General features: G+C 41.9%; 1 protein-coding gene across 8 annotated transcripts in view; it reads right to left on the bottom strand.

The window, feature by feature from the left end:
* KIAA1210 (KIAA1210 ortholog) overlaps positions 1-20,761 on the bottom strand; it is a 52,223-nt gene that overhangs the window by 28,159 nt on the left and 3,303 nt on the right. For 3 of the 8 annotated variants that reach the window (XM_051783869.1, XM_051783959.1, XM_051783885.1), the window contains exon 1: positions 11,193-11,781. The exons of 4 other annotated variants lie outside the window; for them this stretch is intronic. In XM_051783869.1, coding sequence (XP_051639829.1) covers positions 11,193-11,254 — 62 coding nt within the window. In that variant the 5' untranslated portion in view covers positions 11,255-11,781. Of the gene's footprint in view, positions 1-867; positions 922-11,192; positions 11,782-20,761 lie in introns of those variants that run through there. One more of the 8 variants, XM_051783929.1, reaches the window with a different exon arrangement.

Below are 20,761 nucleotides of genomic sequence, written 5' to 3'. Positions count from 1 at the left end.
CTTCAAGCTACTGCAGGACCTCAGAGAAAGCCCCTCTATTTCTCCTAAGAAGCAAGGTTCAAAAAACCACAGATTTCAGTATGGTTTAGTATTCAAATTACAGTCTTCAGCAAAAGGTGACCAACAGATTAAATTTTATTCTCTCTCATTAAAGCACGTTAGAGGACTTTATTCTGTCAAAATGATGGCTTTCCTCTCTGGGCACCCAACAAGGTAGCTATCAATGAACTTGTTAATCCAACAGCTGAAGGATAAGTTTACCCCCTGTAGCTCCACAGAGCAGGATTTCAGGTCAATCATGGAGCAAAGCCAGCAAGATTTCTATTCAATTTCCACACCCTTTGAGCACATCAGAAACACAACAACCAAATATCCCTTTGCTCTCCATGCAATGAGATGAGTGACCTGCACTTCAAGGCCCACAGTCATGGAACATGCTGAACAGTGTGGGATTCCACACACAGCTCTGTTGAAATGGGGTACAACCCAACACAACAGCAGGAACCAGGACCTGACCTTGCACTGATAACAGTGAGGGGAAGAGTTTACCAAGTTAATGAATATTGCTCATCTAATTTTCACTGAAGGAGGGATAGTTTAAGAAAGTTTAAGGTCCTTTTCCAGGGATCACAAATAATACAGCAATAGTATCAATCAGGAAGTCTGGATAAGCATCTAGATAACACTTAATATCAATAAAATATTCTCCCAGAATCAAGCAGGCGGTCATAATAGCAACAGACAACATTCAGCTCCTGCCCTTGATGAGATATCCAGAGCCAACAACTGGTCACACAGAGAGATCTGTTCACAGCTTTCACACTTTGCATTCAGACAACACCCCCTCACCCCCCTCTGTCCCCACACCTTGGCTTCTCCACGAAGGCTCGCCAGAAGACAGGTCCCAATGTGCTGAACTCTTTTTACCTACAATCTACTTTGAGAAGCCTCTGTCTGACAGCGATTCTGAAGGATTTCTGCTGTTCAACAGTGCCTGAAGCATTATGTGCTGCCCTCCTAGTGAGTGTGTGTGTAACACTAATGGAAAGCAGCTGGTGGGCTGAAGCCAACTTTAAAAAAAAAAAGTAAGAGGAGGAAATGCCTTTCATACAGTCACACAGGCTCAGTCTGTAATTGTGTGAGAAGCCAAGAGGATAAGAAGGGGGAAGGGTAAATAAGACAAATTCATAAGCACTGTTACTCAGTCCAGGAACTGAGAGAGTCAGTGCCTGTGTTCCCTGCATGCTGTCCCATCTCCACAGGCTCCCTCCCTCCCAGCACTCATGGCATTTGTTTATTTAGCCCTGCAGAACCATCTCCCTGCACGTGGGGACACACCTGTAGGACACATACACAGACCTGTGCTACCTTACACCTGAGGCAGGTACCAGTAGCAGGGCAGCTGTTAGTTTGTACTCAGCTCGAGAGGCCAAACTGCAGTCCCACCTACCAGAGCTTTGCAACACTTGGCACCCACACCAGACAGATTAACCCGGTTTGGACATGGCACTTCAGGCTGCCCTCAAACACCTAATTACTCCACAGTGCTTATTAGCATGATCTTGTGTAGCTGCTGTCAGTGAGAAGATCTCAGCTGCAAGTTTGTATCTGCTCAGGGAGAGAGCAAATATCTACCTGTTTCCCAAAAGCCAAGGAAAATGTTTCTGAATAGCCCATCCTTGGTAATAATTTATCGCACACTTCTTCCAGTGCATTTTCTGGTCAGCACCAATAAGGAGAAGTGTGACAGAACTTTGCTCAAATCGAGCCTGGCACTAACACAGTCATGATCTAAACCATGCAAGAGCTCAGCCAAGATTCTGGGTCCAGACTGCCTCCTCCATTTTAAAGGAATGTACGTTAAATAACACAGCTGAATTCCACCATTTGGCATTAGCATAGGAGTAGGTCAGTGCTTTTCCCATGTAGTAATTCTTTTTCTTCAGACTGTCACACTGGGGAAATTTCAGGAAGCAGCTGGAATGAGGATCTTCTTCCACTCTTCCTAAAAAGAAGTAAAAGAAGCAGGAGAGTCTTCCAGCAACCACGCTAAGGAGCCAGCAGTAGGAGATGCTCTCAGATCTACTTGACATGGATACATTTGAAGTAGTTTGGAAGGAGAGGGAACATGCATTTAAAAATCAACAAGCATGTAACCAAAGGCTGCCTTTGCCAGTGAGGGAGCTACGCCCAGTATGTGCTGCTGCCTTTGGAAATGGTTTCAAGAGCAAAACAACAGGAAATGTCAAGCCACTATCTCTGAATGCCTCATGCTAGCAGAGTCAAGATGTCAGAGAGTCAAGTATGGGAATAAAAGTCAAGTTGCTGTCTTCTGCCTCTTCAAGTGGTAAATTCCACAAATAAGTGTCATCTTCCATCCCAGATCTGGTGGTGGGCATATTTGGCCACTGTTTTCTAGCTTATGTGTGTGCTTTTTACCTCCTCTCCAAAGTCCTAAAATAATTTTGTTTCATCTGTGGCCTTCAAGCATAAAGTTAGATGACTGGGATCTGACCTGTGGTGTGCAGAGCCCTAGGAGTCCATGGGCTGCTCTTCAGGGATCAGCAAAAAGGCAGCTAAGGAAAGGAGTTTGCCATCAGCTGGCTTCAACACGCTCTACAAGGGCCTGAAAGACTGTGTGCCTGAGAAAACTTAATGGAAATTGCCAATATTTGCAAACCATGAAGGTGACAATTATTAGTTTAGACAGTAAAATCTATGAGACAGAGCTTGTCTTCGAACATAGTCTAGCAGGTGGAGACTACAGGGCTGGACTTGGGTAGATTGACTGATTTTCCTGGCTCTATCACTGGATATCAGGGTAAATTACTGGATTTCTGACAGGAGCCTAGAGTTTCTTTACCTGTGGAATCAAAAGGGTCACACTGAATGCCTGAAAAGCCTAATGAGCCCTATAGAAGAACTAAGTACTGCCTCTCCTACAGGAAACCAGTGTGCTGGAACCATACCCACTGACACTGCTAACAAGTGCTACCACAACACAGAAGATAAATAACAAAAACCCCATAAAATTTCACAATAATAGCCTGCATATCTGCCGTGCCCCTGTATTTGAGTCACAGTGATTTCTAAGATGTTATTCTCACAAAATGTGAAGAATCATTACATCTTGAGCCTAAAAGAAAGAGTCTGGAGGCACTTTTACCAAATTAAGCTGTCTGACTACTGCAGGGGAAATTAGGTTGAAACAATAGAGAACTGAATGCCAGAACTGAAACATGGAATTTTAGGCTATGCCTAAAGCTTTCTTTTGTTAAGGTTTTTCCAAAACAGTCATTTATCCCTCAATTTGGGGGTAAAGAGCAGCTTAAGAATGGGAAAAAATAAAATGAAATCTTCAGATAGATCAAACTTCCCAGGACATGTCTCTTGGAAGAGATAATAAAGACATTTAATGGCCAAGAATGCAAAATGCACTGAAAAAAAAGGAGAGGCTAACAGAAATTTCCAGGATGAATTGTGTTACAAATTTTCACTCTGAAGATCAAAACATCATAAAACCAGTCAGCCATCTTTTGGCTATAAGAAAGCAAATAAAACACAGGCTTTGTGGTCTCAAAAGCTGCCTTTGGCAGGAAGCTCAGGAAATCTCTCTTCATGTGAAGTCCCAAAACCTATTTGGGGCAGTATCTACTGCCTGTACACACACAAAAATAAAAATGAGGCCAGCTCCTTCCTATGTTGAAACATACTGTGTCCGGCTGGCTAAATCCCCTGAGTTCCCACTGCCCGTGGGTATCTCTGTAATTCAGCCCCTATTTTGGCTCCTGATCAAGGAAGGCCTGAGGCAGCCTCAGTGCTTGCAGAGAAGCTTTTCTGCAGCTGTGTGTGAAGTTTGATGGTCTCCCTTCTTTTATTCTAAAGGAAACCTCCTGCTGTCCCTGCTCTGCTTTCCTGGCTGCTCTCTCTAGAGCCTCAAATTAGGCAGCTCCTGGAGTACAATTGGTCTTGAAGCTCATGGAGAACTGTTGGAGCCAAGGAGTATCATCCATGTGCTCAGTGCAGTTCCTGAGTCATTTCTGTCCCAAGGGCAACTACTGACCTTTCACTTTAGTATGAGCAACTGCTAAAAAGGGATCCTACTTCTCTGGGATTCCAGACACAAATACCTCTCTAAAACAGGATCATCTAAAATAAGATTATCTGAGCTAATGCTGTTTTGCACCAATGGAGTATCAAGCTGTATTCAACTGTGTTTTGAAGGTGGTGGTACAGCAGCATCAGGGAGCAGAGACAGTACATGACAGTAGGAAAACCCAGATGGTACATGACAGTAGGAAGACCCAGAAAGGTGACACCAAAGACAACAAGGACTGAAGGAAGGGGTACTGAAAAGTAGGCAGTGAGGGGGAAGCAGGGAGGGAATCAGATTGGGACAGACATTCTATAAGGTCTTCATAGGCCAAGGCTGAAAGGAAGGAAGCAATAAGACAGTTGCAAGTTTTTGAGGGAAAGCAATGACATTTCAACTTCTGAAACATTCTTTTCACTAAACTGAGATGCTGGAAAGCAGTTTAACTGCTAGAGTGAATGAAAGAACAATTCTTCTACACCCCTGACAAGTCTGTATCTTCCCACATACTCAGGTAGGTTGATGATTACCATGATGTCTCCATTCTAAATCTGAGCTGGAGCATTCAAACACATCCTATTTGCATCAGAACTACTGTGTGGGTCAGAACTGTGTTGTTAGATGAGTGATACCTGGAAGACCCAGCAGAAGCACACACTTACATTTTTCTGAGAATGAATAAGCATAAAGGAATTCATCATGAATAAAAGTCAAACATTTAGTTCACTAATTAGCACCAGATCCTTGAAACAACCACCACAAGACTTTGAAGATGGAAAGCTGCCTTAGCTCTGGCTAGATGGTTAAAAAGCAAGATTGGGTGGCTTTGTCTGCACAGCCAAGTTTCCCTGCTCCGACCATGAGTGCTACAATTCCCTCTAAGAGCATGCTGATCTGGGTTGAAGTAGAGCTAATTTTCATCACAGCAGCTGGTAGGGGGCTGTGGCTTGGATTTGTGCTGGAAACAGTTTTGGTAACTCAGAGATGTTTCCTTTATCACCGAGCAACACTTACCCAGAGCCAAGGCCTTTTCTGCTCCTTACCCCACCCCACCAGTGAGGAGGCTGGGGGGGGCACAAGGATTTGGGAGGCGAAAGAGCTGGGACAGCTGATCCCAAATGACCCAAGGGATATCCCAGATTATATGGCTTCATGCTCAGCAATAAAGCTGAGGGTGAAGGAGGAAGGGAGGACGTTTGGAGTGATGGTGTTTGTCTTCCCAAGTCACCATTACCTGTGATGGAGCCCTGCTGCCCTGGGAATGCTGAACACCTGTCTGCCCATGGGAAGTGGGGAATGGATCCCTTGTTTTGTTCTGGTTTCATGTGCAGCTTTTGCTTTACCTATTAAACTGTCTTGATCTCAACCCACAAGTTTTCTCACTTTTACCCTTCCAGTTCTCTCTCCAATCCCACCGGAGGGGGGGGAGTGAGCAGCTGTTGTAGGGTTTAATTGTTGGAGCTAAACCACAACAGTTGCAAAGATACCAACATGCTCTAGCATGGGGACAGGATATGATAGACTATAGAACTATAGTTGTGGCACCTGCACACCTGTATGAATGCAGCAGCAGCACACACCAATATAAAAATGCAGTTAAAGAAAAAAATAATGATGTGTGTGGCCCAGGTCTCAGCTTTTTCACATACATTATGTTGGAAAGGTTGAGCTGTTGGAACAACCCTGACTATTAACATAGTGATGAACAGCATCTACAAGCAAAATCAAACAGGAAATCAACTGACTGGGGGGTTTTCTTGTTTGTTTATACAGTGACTCCCTCAGTGGGGCCTTGGAGGGCCACCTGCTATCTTGATACAAATAATTACGAATAAAATAACAAGATAGATAAAATGAGTCTGCAGTTAGTATTTACTGTATCCAAAATAACTTTACTCAACCTTAAGACTCTAACAGATTTAATGCAGAACTATAAGCTTGAATTGCATTAGTGTGGAGCACCTTGTGCTCAATTGTTTTCTTACAGCAGCAGTTCCTAGGAGAAATGGGGGGGGGAGTAGAAATCAACCTTGGAATTACCTTGCTGTTTTTCTCCTGTTTCCCCAAGGACAGGCTTATCTGAGATTTTCCCAAGTCTGTCTGTTAATCAGCTCTAGCTGCTCTACACCACCTCAGGTAGGTTATCTACCAGAAGTACAGTTTGGACCTACTACATTTTTGTCCCACATATCATCAAATTTCAGCTTCTAAAGCCAGTTCTAGGCCTTTACATCACAGCTATTAAACTTTCTATACCTCTACAAAAGGATGAAATGACAAATTAATCCCTCCAGTTGGCTGTAGGGGTACAAAGCTAGATACCTTGAGCAGCAGAAGTTTCTGTGTAAGAGACAAAGGCCAGCGTCTACACAAGGCAAAATTGTGACACGATGTTTTCATGGCTCAGTCTGGCAAAATAATGTAGACAAAAAACCTGGCAGTCAAATGATGCAGAAGAGTGAGGATCACATTCAGCAGACTGTCCCAAACCAAGAAGCTTCTGCTCCAGTGCAAGTGATGTAGGACAAGCAGCATTAGAGGTCCATTTGACAGCATGTCTGTCAAATACTCAGAACCTCGGTGATAGGGAAAGGGCTGAAACCAAACAAACTGGCATGCCTGCTTGGAATTCCTCTGCCTACAGCCAGCAAACACACTGCACCACTGTGGCTGCTAAAACAAACACCATCCAGAGAGAAGCACGAACAGAATGAGGAGGACTGGGAGATGTGGAGTGACTCACTCGTGTATTAAGCCAGAAGTGAACTTCTTGCACAGAGATGAGTCAAATGGAATGAATCAACAAAGAGAAATAGTTGATTTTTTTGTTACTAATATAGCACCATTGTACTAACTGTGCCCAACTGCCTGCAGTGCCATGGCTCTGACACCTCCTGACTGCTTTTGTTTACCCTCTCTACCATTCTTGAATAGGAAAACAGGACTTAAGCCTCCACACATTTAATACCAGGCGTAGCACTGAATGATCCTTGTGGGCCAAAACCAACATGCTCACAAATGTCCACTCTGTATAATTGCCAAGTACAGGAACATGCTCATAGGTTGTGTATTGAAAGATTCCCTTGAGAGACTCACAAGCCCGAGGACTCCTTTCACCTCAGCTCATCCTCTCTAACTTGGCCCCAGCTGGGAGAGCTCTCCACTTTCCACAAAAGCTGTTTCTTGAAACCTAATATTGTCACTCCTATGTGGATCCAAGGATTGTCTCTACACAGGTGAACTTGCTTTGCTGGGCAGAAACTGCCTATCATGCTCAGATATTTTCACCTCAAAAAAACCAACACTGAAAAGCTGTTAAGGAGTCATTCTTGCTCTTGTTGGGAAACATTGTGTCAAAGTGATGTACAATAGAGACATATTTAAAAACACCAAAGTGTTCATGGAAAGCATTTCACCACAATTCATCAGCCACACAGATCCCCAGCTCACCACAGGACCACTAGTTCTGCCACAACTCCCAGGAAGCACCAACTCCAAAGCTGCACAGCCTTCTGACTGTACCAGTGGCACTGAGCCCATGGACCACTGCTGAGTCGAGACAAGCCCAGATATGCAGGGGGATACACAGGCAGGGATGGCCAGGGAACTCAGTGTCTTGCTTTAAACAGCCTTTGAGCCTTGGAGAGATGCTGCATATCTAAAACCATGCCAAAGAGCACAGCATCATGTACTGCAGGCAGTCAGTACACGCAGCTACTGAGACCCCGTGGTGATTACACGGCTCCAAAAAGGGAGAGAGGCCACGGGAGGCAAATGAGCTGCTGACAGAGAAAAGCCAACAGTTTTAAACTGTCAAGTTGCTACTTCAGTAGCAGTTGGTGGAGCTTTAAACCACTTCCAATTCACTTGCTGCTGTCTGAGCTAAAACAGCAGCTGCTTGCTGTGGATGGGGAGTAAAAGGCTCAAAGGACTCCACACACATATGAAAGCTGTAATAAAAGTGTAATTAGCCCCAAGGACAAAGGGATTTTTGGCACTCCTTCCACTGTCCCATATGAACTTCTCCAACAAGAGGGCTTGGGGTGAAGGTGCAAGAGGCAGTGAACAGACAGCTTGGTTATCTGTCAGGTGGACAGCACTGTACCAACTATGAAATAAACCCAGCAAACATCTCTTCCTGACACTCATCTGAACAGGCAGTATAAACTACAGCAGCAGCACCTAACCTAGAAAACACATTTTACTCAATTTCGTGGTCATAACATTGTTCTGCATTTGCAATCACTTTCATCTCAAGCAATTTAAAAATATATTGAAAATTCTACTGATGTATTCCTTGATAGAGTTGCTTTACCCAAATGTTAAAACTTCTTTGCAGGACAAAAGTGCACATCAGCATTTTTTAACAATTTTGGACTATAGAAAAAGAACACAATTCTCTACTGAGAGTGCAGAGCTTAGCATAGCAGAAGACATTCAAATTGAAATGTCCATAATTCTAGGATTGTTTGTGGAAGGCACCGTGAAATCCTGAGTGACCACATTAAATGCAGACCAGTTACATACATTTTCTTATAGTCTGCTATACAAACCAGTTCTGAGCTGGCACATAAAACCTTCAGCCAGCTATTTTATATAGCTTCTAACACACTATTTTTGTCTTTGGAAATTGGCAGTTTGTGTTGACCATCAGTGAACCTTACTATTCAAGCAACCACATTTTCAGCTTATAACAACATACTTGGCTAGTACCAAAAACTGAGGAACATATAAAAAGATTCCTCCACAGGTTTTAAAAACTTCATCCTAACTGTCCAGATCTAATTTTTTCTTCTGACACCACACTTGGACCGAGAAAAAACAAAACTTTGCAACAAGGGTGATGAGCTATAAACTTACCAGAACAACAGTTTGAGGTTATTCAGCTGGCTAAAGAGAAATATGAAAGCAATCTACAAGTTTTACTTCAGTGACATAGCAGCCAAGATTGGAGCTGTGATGTAGAATTATCTGGATTAGGCTTTGGCCTTTTTCTTTATGTCTTAAAAGAACATAAATAAAACACAGGTACAAGACTGTGCACAAAGATCAGATTCAGCCACACATTATTGCACCAGGGCAGAGCCTTTGCTTTCTCTTGCAAAACGTGGGGAAGGTAAATGTGACAGCAGCACAGGAAAGCACTACCCAAAGCTGCTTTTAAAACAGCCCAGGTGCTTTAGCTGGACTCAGCAGCTCAGGGCCCTGGAGGGCACCCTCTCCCAGTGTCCATGGCAGGTTTCATGGCCTGCACTGAGCTCTGTGCCACTTTGGCCAAGCTCCTGCCGGTGCCCAAGCCAACTGCTTAACACAGAAAAGCCACTTCATTCCAAAAGAGCTTTCATTCAGAAAGCAAACTAACTCCTACAGGTCAAATGACCACGTGAGAACTTGGGGAAGCCATTCCAATGACGCATTTGTCCAGAAAGACAAACACTTCACATCAAACTCCAAACAAATTTCATCCAAAATTAATACTGGGCTAAAAACATCACTATTACTGCAACGGGTGCCTTGCACTTATTTTAACTGCTAATAACCACAGCCAAAGCAGCATGTAAAATTTGCAAAGACTGCAAAGTATTAATAGTTGCACTAATTCACTTGGGAACACATCACAGGGCTGAAATAACAGGCTAAAGAATATGATCTGTATATTATCAAGTGTAGAGACCTAACTGGAAAATATCAAGAAAGAAAAATCTGTTGAAGAAAAAAAGCTCTGTTCCTCATAAATCAGGTGGAGATCTACCAGGAAAGAAGAGATGGTATACCACATGTAAAAAGCTTCATCTGCCAGCCTTTATAGCCTCTCAGACTTTCAATTTTGTTTTAAATGCATTAGATGCTGGAGAATTTGGGGGGGAAAAAAGCCTCTCAGCATAAATCCAACTATGTAAACGGGGGGGGGGTTGTCAATTCAAGTGCCAATCCACCTATCTTCATCAGGACTCACTCTTAGACCTTTTGCTAGTTATGATGGCATACTCTTCCTTTATTTAAAGCAAACTTACATTCCAAATATTAATTCCCTGTTACAAATTTCAGAGGAGGAAAAGAGTCAGTATGGGATGGAAATGCTAACTGAAATCCAATAGAGTTGTGTGCCTTTGAAAATGCACATTTCCACCAGAGTAACATGAGACAAACTGTTAGTGTGAGGGATACAACCTTTAGGAGAGGGAAAAGGAAAAAGAATCCATCACCACTTTTGAACTATGTTTTCCCCTCTGCTAACTAGGACACATTCAACTATCAGCATTCACATCCTAAGCCTCAAGACACAGCTTCACTTGCCTTCCACTGTGCATGTTCCCTGTCTGTAATCCCACACTGGGTGCAAGAATAGAGCCCTCTGCAGTCTGCTGGCGCAAAACATGATCAAACCACTGCTCGGGTTTGGCAGCAGGAAATTTTGTTCCATTCCTTAGCAGGGAGAATGTCAAAGCAGAAACAGAATGCATCTTCATGGTGGTTTAAAGCACAAACACTAATGTGCATTATCTCATTCTCTTCTCTCTTTATAGTCTACTCCAACAGAATATGTCAGTGAAGCAATAAAAAAATATTCCTTTTAAATACAATTGAATCTCTCAACAGGGAGCAATTACAGAAACAAACCTCAGATTGCTTATAGAAAAACTGAGTACATCAAGTTCTTAAAGAGCATTTACTGCCAGACTTCTAGCTGAATGCTTTTATAAAAGCCAATGTACATTTCTTTATTTCTCATTTTTATGTGTTAATATACAAACAATATAGCTAATCACTAAGGAAGAGGACATTTTTCCTCTTGCTATAATTAAACAGGAAAAGATTCTTAATTCCTTTTTCAATATTTCATGCCTACACCTCTGAAGGAAAAAAACATGACCAATTCTCACCACACTAATATTTTACCCAGGACTAATTTTTTGCACTTCTGCACTCAGAATGGTGCTTCAGTCCCAAGGCACAAGCACTTTGCTCAGTGCTGCAGCTGCAATACAACAAAGACAGGTTTTCAAACTACTCAGGAGACTCAGCTCACTTTGGAAAGTGAGGGAGGGCTGGTGGGTGGAGGGGAAAGGTGGAGGGGAGGGCTCAGCATGGCACTTACTTTTTACTTTTCAGGCACCCGTAGAATCCAGCCATGGTGTTTCCCGGGAGGCGTGTGTGCATTTAATTCATCCCTGTGTGTGGATGCCAGCAGAAGGTTCTGCAGCCTTGTGTCGTGCTCAGCACTTGCCCACACGCGCGCACAAGGCAGCCAGCATGCCGATGCAATTACTGGCCAGATAAAGTTCCTGATCTGAGGCCCTCAGACTCTGCTGAACTGGGTCCAAGGAGGGCTGTGCCTGCTCCATAAATGGTTATGAATTGTTAACTCCCCCTTTTCCTGTCTCCTTCCAGCTCTTGGTACGCGCAGCATCCTAAGTGTAAAATACCATATGGCATTTGATTCTGCCTCGCTGTGGGACTAATGAGAGGCTTGGTTGTAATTAGGATGTGAAGAAGCCCTGAGGAGATTAATTGTTATTGTTATTTTTTTTGGTAGAGAAAAGCTACAGAAAATACTTGCAACATCTTAGAAGTAACCAGTAAAAACTGTAATTATTCTCCAGCACGTAAGGAGTGCCCAGCACCTTCCAAAACAGGTATTATCCCAGTTCACTGTAAATCATAATCTATTCTAACACATTAACAGAGGGAAAAAAACCCCAACTACATCCCTGCAATATTGCAAGGTCAGGCTAAAAGCTCTAGAGTTTAAATTAGCCAGTAGACCCATATGACAAAATTAGTGCCTGGTGATGACCTCTGACAATACACTAATGGTTGTTACTCACTATCACAATTAAGGACGCCCTCACTGGGTGTGGAAGGAGGAAAATGCTGGGGAACATAAACCTCAAGCAGCTTCATTCACAAGGATGACCCAAGTCCTGGGGACAACATAGCTGTTGTTTCTGACATTATATTGCATTAAATTCATGTGGAAATGAATTCATGACTGTTAATGGCCTCTGTTGAGGTAAAAGCAGAAATATGAGGCAAGACATTGTTTGTGCCACTTGCACACAACAAGGGAGCAGCAGCAGCCAGTAACACGTCAGCCTGTTCCTGGAGTCGCGTGCCTTGCTAAGAATGTCAGCTCCTGATTTAAAAAATGCACATATATTTGAAAGTAGGAAGTTCATAACTCTCATAATAGCAAAGGAAATATTTACAGTCATTCCTAGAAGATCAGAAGAAGACCACATTTATTTGTGTTTCTCAGCTAGTACACTGCATTTGAATACTTGGCTCTGGCAAGCCAGTAAGAGGCAGTATTATTATTTCTGTATGAGCTCCTCTTAAAGGCATTGAGAAGCAAGACCAGATCTAAGGTGGAGCAGTTCTTCTGGAATACTAGGAAAAAAAGTATTTTCTTTTAATACCTTTCTGATAACAGAAACATGAAGTTTGAGAAATGGGCCTTGGGTGAGGAGTCACATAAGTGACTCAGCTACAGCAGTTTTCCACCAGTGCAGAACTTTGAAATCTATGAACAGACAACTCCATTTCTCTATTTTCTATTAAGGCCCCTTCACAAAGGAAAGCCATGACACAAATAATAGATGACAGCAAGTGCAAGAACCATCACAAAGGGGAAACAAATCATATTCTAGTCTAGTTTCCCACTTAGCAGGCAAGCAAAAGCCTCTCCAAGCAGCCAGCTTCAATGCCATCCACACAAGAACTACAAATCAAACCTGACCTCGAGCAGATACACTTTCTGTCTCTTGGGAAAAGACAAAGAAGCAAAAATACAGTAACACTAGTTGAAGTTTTACCCAAGGAAGTTTCATCGTTGTCCTGAATTACTGCATTTGTCACAATGACTTCATACTGAACTCCTAATCCCAGCAAAAAAAGACTCACTAGAGAGCATTAATCTCCACCCATCAGAGAAAGCCCACAGGAAAAAAAAATGCAAAATCAAGGTTTCAGTTATTGGGTAACAACCACCAGGAAGGAATTCCCGGAGATTACTGGAGAAACCTTCTGACTGGCCTAATGTTCAAAACCTTGGATGTAGGATTGCATCTGAAATTTGCCTGGCATTTAGTTCAGAAAATGCTGCCAACAGAAACATTTGTAGTACAGTAAGAAATGAAGGAGACCTCATGAAAAATTCACATTTGTATTTAAAAGCTGGAAGGATCAAATGGCCTCCCAGTGGGAAGGCACAGTCCCTAAAGCCAGTGGAAGGGTGCAATCTTGATGGCTTTGGAAGAATTTCATCACTTCACCTGGTGCAGAATACAGCCCGCAAGCTTCAAAAGATTGGAGTTTTTGCTACCATGAAGCAGATTCCCTGTCTCCAAACCTCCTCAGATGGTTTGCCTTCCTTTCATTATTCTTGTTTTCTTTCATGCATTTTTGTCTTGAAGTGACTTACCTGAACATGTAAATCTTCATCTGTTGGGTTCCATTTAGGTCAGACATAGTCCCATTCCCAGCAACTGGCAGTTTAGCAAGACACATTGCACCATCTCAAAACCCCCTTACTTTCCAAGAAGCAAAAACTAGTAAACAGTCATTAAAAATAATTACCCTACCTCAGGATTTAATCCTTTTTGATTCTCTATCTTCATATCACTCTCCAAGCCACTTCATGTTAGATTTATTATTCACTGCTCTGCTTCTTTATCACTAGCACAGCTCCAAATGGCTACACACTGAGCTTTTTGGGTATAGGTCTGAAATCTTAGATGTTGATAAATATCATGGCTCTTCATCCACAGGTAAATCAGTGCAAGTAAGCAGTTATGTGCTGCACCCTGGGTTTGAGAGCCAAACATTGCTACACTTACATTAGCTCTTCATTTAAGTGCTGAAGTGAACAGGCTGCTCTACTGCCAATTAATTAAAGCTGGTTTTAACTTGGAAAGTTAGTGAACACCAAATAACCTCAAACACAGACTTCGGCAAGGTAAAGATGGTTCTTTAAAGATAGGGAAGACAGCAAGTTTAAACACCTGGAAGTTGAATCAGATCTGGATTTCCTCTAAAGTTTGTGGCTTGGCTTGATTAAAATAGCCCAGTCCAGGCCTACTCTCACTTGAAAATTATGGCCTTCCCCATTTTAACTCACTGTCAAACTCACTGTCACTGCTTTCCCTCAACAGCCCAACATTGCACCACCCCCTGTGATCACTGCACATCCAAATCCACCTTGCTTCCCCTTCTGGGAGAACAAGCAGTCCTGGTGGGAAGCTGCCTTCCCGCAGTGGTACCAGCAGCAATGAATGGGCAGCAGCAGAGATCCAAGTGCCTGGTAAACTTCCCAATGGGTTTCTCAATTTCTCCAAAGGAGGGAGGCAAGTCTGAGCAAGGCTCAGGAATCCAATCACTGAAAAATGCTTGCACCAAAATACAGCTCCTAAAATCAGCAAGCTATTAATTTCTCAGGCACTGTGACCTGTGCCACGGCAAAAAAAAAAGGCCTCTTCGACATAAGTAACCAACAGTAACTACTAATCCAATGGAGGAAATTCAAATATATACATACTGCAAATACATAGGGTACACACCAGCAGCCTGACAGCAGAGGTGTCAGGAACTATACACACAACCAGCAATTCTAAACATGTTCCATGTCTGACAGAGCTACTGCTTTTCTTGTAGCCTCTTGCAACTGGGTCTCTAAGGGCTGACTACATCCTTGCCTCCTCAGCTCCCAGACTGCAAACACTTCCAACTTCACAATTGCCCATCCAAAGCTGGCTTGCTCTGTCCATCAGGACACAGACAGAGTGCACAGCAGCAGGGATGGACCAGATGTCACACAGTTAGGAAATCCCATGATTCACAAACTGTGTTTAAACATGGATGTTTGGTTTACGTTTTTTTTTGATTTTTCCAGAAAGGGACAAAAGTTTCATGTGAATTTTTCACTAAACAAATTTAGAGGTAGGAGTAAAAATCCCACAGCAAACTAGTAGACCACAACATTGCAGATTTCCTTTAGATTTCTATGTCTCTGAACTGAATTCAACAAGGCAGACTTTAGTCTCCCGGTTTTAGCCTTCAAGCTCTACCAAAATCTAGTCTACTTTCTTCTTTCCTAGTCACTGTAACGTTTTGACTGCATTCCTCTGGTAAGTTTTGCTGTTTTGAAAACAGTGTCTATCAGCTGAGAATTCACTGAAGGAGGTTTGCAGCTCCCCTGTCACCCTTGTGACAGGGTGAGCCGTCATATACTGATCTATGGGCACTTGGATTTTATGCCACGAAGATTCCATGCATTTCTTACATGCATGTTGCATCTGTACCCCTAACAACACTCTGCAACTGTGTGCCAGCATAAACGTGATTCTCAGAAAATACTTTCCTGAAAGATAAATGGATTCAGTTTTCTTACAAGTGAGATTCCCAGGCTGGCAAATCAGCCTGGCTTAGACATTTTCTGTGAAAGCCCTTCAATTCTAAAGAAACAACTAAACGTGCACCGCTGTTAAAAGCTGCAGTATCAGAGCTTTAAACAAACAGGGTTAGAATCAAACACAGCACTCTGCAGACAACAAAGAAGTGGAGATAAGAGGATTTCTGCCTTGCAGAGTTTATACATCCATCTGTGATTAATATCAGAAGGAAAATGAGGGTCAAAGCCTATCTCTGAAACTGAAAGTAGAGAGTATAGTCAGACATCTCCAACTATGCACTATTAATGGCTTTTTATTCATGCATATAAGCCAGAAGAATTTGCCATGATACTTTATCTGGAGTCTAATTACTGTATGTTGCTCTAATTAAGTCTATTTTCACACTTTGTGTACAATGTGTGGGATTTGGGGGATTTTTGTTGTTGTTATTCCCTGTTAGAGGACTTCCTGCAATCTCCTTCAATAAAAAGAATATTTCAAAGAAAGCAGCAATACATGTAATCTCTAATTCCAGTGTTTGGTAACTCTGAGTCTGAATTGTTTCTTGCAGTTTACCACAAACACACTGTCTTCACCTCTGAGGAATGAGTGAAGATAAACTTCAGTATGGGATATCCAGTGCATTACTGAATTCTAAAATACAGCCAAAAATACTGGTATTCTAAATCTATCCTTTGTGTCTCCACAGCCAAATGTGAACTCTTACTGGATTATCTGGAGATGAAGGTCAGACCATGTGTCATTCAAAAGGTAATTTCCTCTAGATTTGCAACAGGATCACAGATGTAACCTCAGACTTCAGTGAGAGAAAATACCAATTGACAAACAAGTAATACATATCCAGAGATAGATTGTTTGTTTGACATTTTACAAATGTACAAGGATTTATTTGCATATAAATATATAATTTACTAATAGAGAAGTGACAGCATCCCTGTATACACAGACAATATAGCCAGGATGTGCTGCCTCTCACGTTTCTGCTTTTTTCATCCAAGATCATAAATCTAAAGTCTAAGATTTTAAAGAATCTGAATGAAAAGCAGATTATTTTTGACACAGTGGAAGAGCTGGTATTTCCTGTGAAAATACTAGCACGGTCAATATTTTATATACTAGGAAACTGTGGTTCTTTTGTCTAAGGGGGAGTAGTGCAGAAGTTGAACAAAGGAGCTCTATTTCAGCAGATTCTGACTTAAGAAAACACCGTGTTAAAAAATATTAAGTTCCAACAACACAACTTTTCCTTCTCGGTGTCCAGGCAGGCACCAACATACAAGACCATCTGGAAAGAAATGTGAGAACACAGTGTGTAGCTACAGGCACATGGACCAGTGCCTAGTCTAGATGTCGAACATCAGAGGTAACAGTTACTGAGTCTAAACAAATATCCGGAGATGATGTGAATAATGAATTGAGTTTTCTACTCCCCATTCTTCCCAAACTCCCCTCTAGGGATAGATCCAGTTAATGTCCTTCCAACACTCTCGCCAAGCTCCCTTGGAGACAGATCAGATCAACATTGCCACTAATGCCTGTGCTGTGAACAGCAATCAGGTTTAATGACTTCCCATGTATATTAGTTTTGCGCTAATGTAGACCCACCTCTTCAACAGAATTACTTCTGATTCGTTTGTGCAGGTATAAGCAAGAGGAGAATCAGGGACTCCCACATCTGGAATAATATTCCTAAAGCCATCAACATCCTGAATTTCAACTGCAACTGAAATAAAAACTCAAAAGCGAAGGTCATCTCTGATACCATCTCAGTGGCTGCTGGCTGAGGCAATAATACGGGAAATCACGGAAGCACAGCTCTGGGGAAAAGGCTGTCTGGCTCCAGAGCCTGCGAACACAAGGCTGAAGATAAGGTGACCATTAACCTTCAGAGAAGGGCAGTGGAGTCCCAGAATGTCCTGCCTGCAGGCTTTATTGCTCCAAGGGGAAGCAAACAGAAAAATAAAAGTCAAAATGGCATACTTTTGACATTTAACTCAAATTAGTAGGCAATGGTAACATTGTGTTTTCTTTGTTATCTTTTCTCTGTGTAAAAGCATGAATACTGTACCTGGTTCATTCCACAAGCTGCAAAATAACTGAAAATATTAAGAAATAATAAATTTATTCCTACCACTTGATATCTGTGAGATACCAGACCTGTGTCCCTCTGCACAGAATGTATTACTCCATACTGCAGATACAGTGGGGAGAACCGAGGACAAGTAATTCAGTGACTGTTCCAGAATCCATAAACTGCAACTGAACTCAAAAATTCCTGGTGCCTGGAACTGTGTTTTAGAGTCTTTCCCCATCCTCCCTTGCTCAATAAGGACAGCCAGAAAGACCCTACAAGAATAGTCACCCTATAAATACCCAAGATAACTGTAAGTTCACTAGCCAGCCTTCAGCTGTGGGAACTCTTGCAGGAGCACTGGCATCAAAATGCTAAGTTAAATTAGAAATCAGTGAGTGCACTGCATAATTTGACCTCTCATGTTCAGAGTTTTAAAATCATCACATAATAAAAAATACCTCATACTGAGCCAGTTTCTCCAGAACAGACCCATAGCACAGCAGAGTCCTTACACAGCAGCCTAACATGTTACTCAGATTCAAGTTCTGGCAATCTTTAAGTATCCCAGTGTGCTCTCAATTGTCTCTTAAATATGCTGGAGCTGTTCCCACTATAATGGGAAGGGAAAATATCTAATAAATATCCAGAGGCAGGAAATAAGCTAATTGCAGAAGAATTTTACCTAAAACTGTTGAATAAACCACAGTTCTGTGTCACTAGTCACATAATCACATGCTTAAACTGGATCTCTGCTTGGTCCTTCCCAACCACAGAGCTTGGCACACACTTTAAGCTGATCACTGAGCCAATGGGTCTGTCACCCCAGGATCAGTGGTATCCAAAAAAGCTGCAGTTAAGAGCCATGACAAACTTAAGTCCATTGTTTTAGTATCTTTCTGCCTTACCACGGAGTTTAGGGGATACCAACAGCTTTCCTAGGATAAATGCCACTCTCAGCCTCACCGCCCCTTTAAAGAGAACATAATTGATATCCACTGGTATAGGCATCAAGCCTTGAATCCTTGCTACTAAGTGGATCCTTCCATCCAGGTAGTTTTCAAATACTGAAATGCCAGCAACACTGTGGGTCCAAACAGAAAGAGGAGCAGTTGTCACCACGTACCTGCAAAGTCACCTACCAGTTCTACAGGTTTTATCAGCACCTCCCCACGAAGACAAACTCAGATCCTCTCATGAAACATTTATCATAAGAACCTTAACATTTTAATGTATTTTCTTATACAATAAGATATTGCTTTTAATTATTGCAGAGCCCACAGCTTTAGGAGTTCAACTCATTAAATCCACTATTCCGCCAGCACAGTAGCAACATAGTGATGGTGTGTGAAAGACAGATTCAAAAAAAGAAAATAAGCAATAAAAAAATAAATGCTCAAAGAAGTACATGCTGGTAGTTAACAAGAGGTGTATAAACCATCTCATATTCTTCTGTTCACTGTACTGCTCTTGAACCTTTAAGAGCACACAAACGTTGCATTGTGGCTTTGAAATTTACTTTGATGTGCTGCATGCTATGTCTCTTTCAAAGGACAAAAATCTTTAAAAAAATAAAGCTTTATGCATCTGTAAATAAGGTCTCTCTTAACAGATCCACAAACAAAGAACTAAGGATTTGGGAAAAAACTGTCATTACCATTTTACAGAAGGCAATTCCTAGATGGTATCGCCAGCTGAGTTTAGTCTCCTAATGCATAGGAGGTTTTCTATGCACCATTCTCTATAAAATTGTGTTGACATCTCCCCCTTTTTAATTCAGATATAAAGCCAATTATATAAATCCACAAGTTCCCTATGAGGTGTTATATCACTTGAAGGTAAACTCAAATACAACATATAGATTGAAAAAGCAAGAAAATCAAGCAAGCACCATTAATAAACACTCCTGGCTTCTAGCATGTTTCTGGGTAATTATATTAAGGGCTTATAGTTTAAATTTGTAGATCAACTCTTGGATCATTTCTCAAATGTCAAGTATACCACACTGTCTGCCTCTCCTGCTTTCTTTCACTCGTCCTTTCACTTCCTCTTACTGAGATAATTAAATGTATCATATAAAAAAAAAGGGTAAATTCAGAAGAGCTCAGAAATCCTGACACTGCTTTGAAAAACAGGATCAGAGGATGCATCTTCTCTAAACCTTCCCTCTCTTGTCATTACCAGTGCTTAGAAATACACGAATAGCTTCTTGAACAATGGGATAAAATATATCCTGACACCATGAGGGAGAGCCTTAGACCCCTTTTATCTGCCTGCAGTAATGTGCCACAGGACTGGGAAAAGATGCTGGTTTGCCAGATGCCAGGATCCAGGGAGAGACAAATGTCCCCACATCACACCGCAAGGGCTGCAGCTCCAACTCTGCTAAGTTAGGAATCTTATTAAAAAAAAAAAAAAGGCACAAAAAAAGAGTCTTGGCACTCAAAATAGCAAAGACCCAGCCAAATACATGAGCATTAACCCTTTTTGTGCTGGCAGGTATCCTTCCTTTGTAACCTAGTGGAATACAAAACAGTCTTATAAAATATTAACTGGGAGAAAGGAAAGGACACACGACTACAAGCTACTATAACATTTTTTGGCAAATGGTAGCAATAATATTTAACAGACTCCTATGAATAATGGTAGCCTCTTTTACTGGCAAATGTCATCTAAATTTAAGAAATGCATGTTCAGCAGAAAGAAGAGAGGGTGGAACAGCAGATGAAAAGCCAAAGAACAGCAGTGAAAGCAGGATGGGCTGTGTGACTCCTTGACATGCCATTTTGCTGAGGTCAGCCCTAAAGACAGCATCAAAGTTGTAAGCAAAATAAGTATGTGCACTAACTTCCATTTTTCCCCACAGGCTTTCAAGCAGAAATTTCAACAGAAGCTGGGAAATAAGATTCTCATTGCTTCCTGCAGTTTTAAGAGCTTAGAATAGTGCAGCCACCCAAAATTCAGCATTCCTGAGTCAGCAAAATTATGTGATGCCTTAAACAAGCAGGTGTATTGGAAACATTTGGTGGTCTCTTCATTTTCAGTTTCTGAACCATTAAAGATCCTGCTTTTAAGCTTTGTGGCTGGGCATGTATTTTGACAGTTTTGCCTGGTTTTGTTTGCTCAGAAGAATGTTCAGTCTTGCACGATCACCTGGCTGTGTGAGCTATGACCTGATGAGATCTC

The sequence above is a fragment of the Manacus candei genome, unplaced genomic scaffold (genome assembly GCF_025592945.1).
Source record: "Manacus candei isolate 608988 ecotype Guabito, Panama unplaced genomic scaffold, ASM2559294v1 h1tg000003l, whole genome shotgun sequence".
In the NCBI taxonomy this organism is placed as follows: Eukaryota; Metazoa; Chordata; class Aves; order Passeriformes; family Pipridae; genus Manacus; species Manacus candei.
Note: the sequence above shows the minus strand (reverse complement) of the source record. Positions and strands in the feature narration are given on the sequence as shown.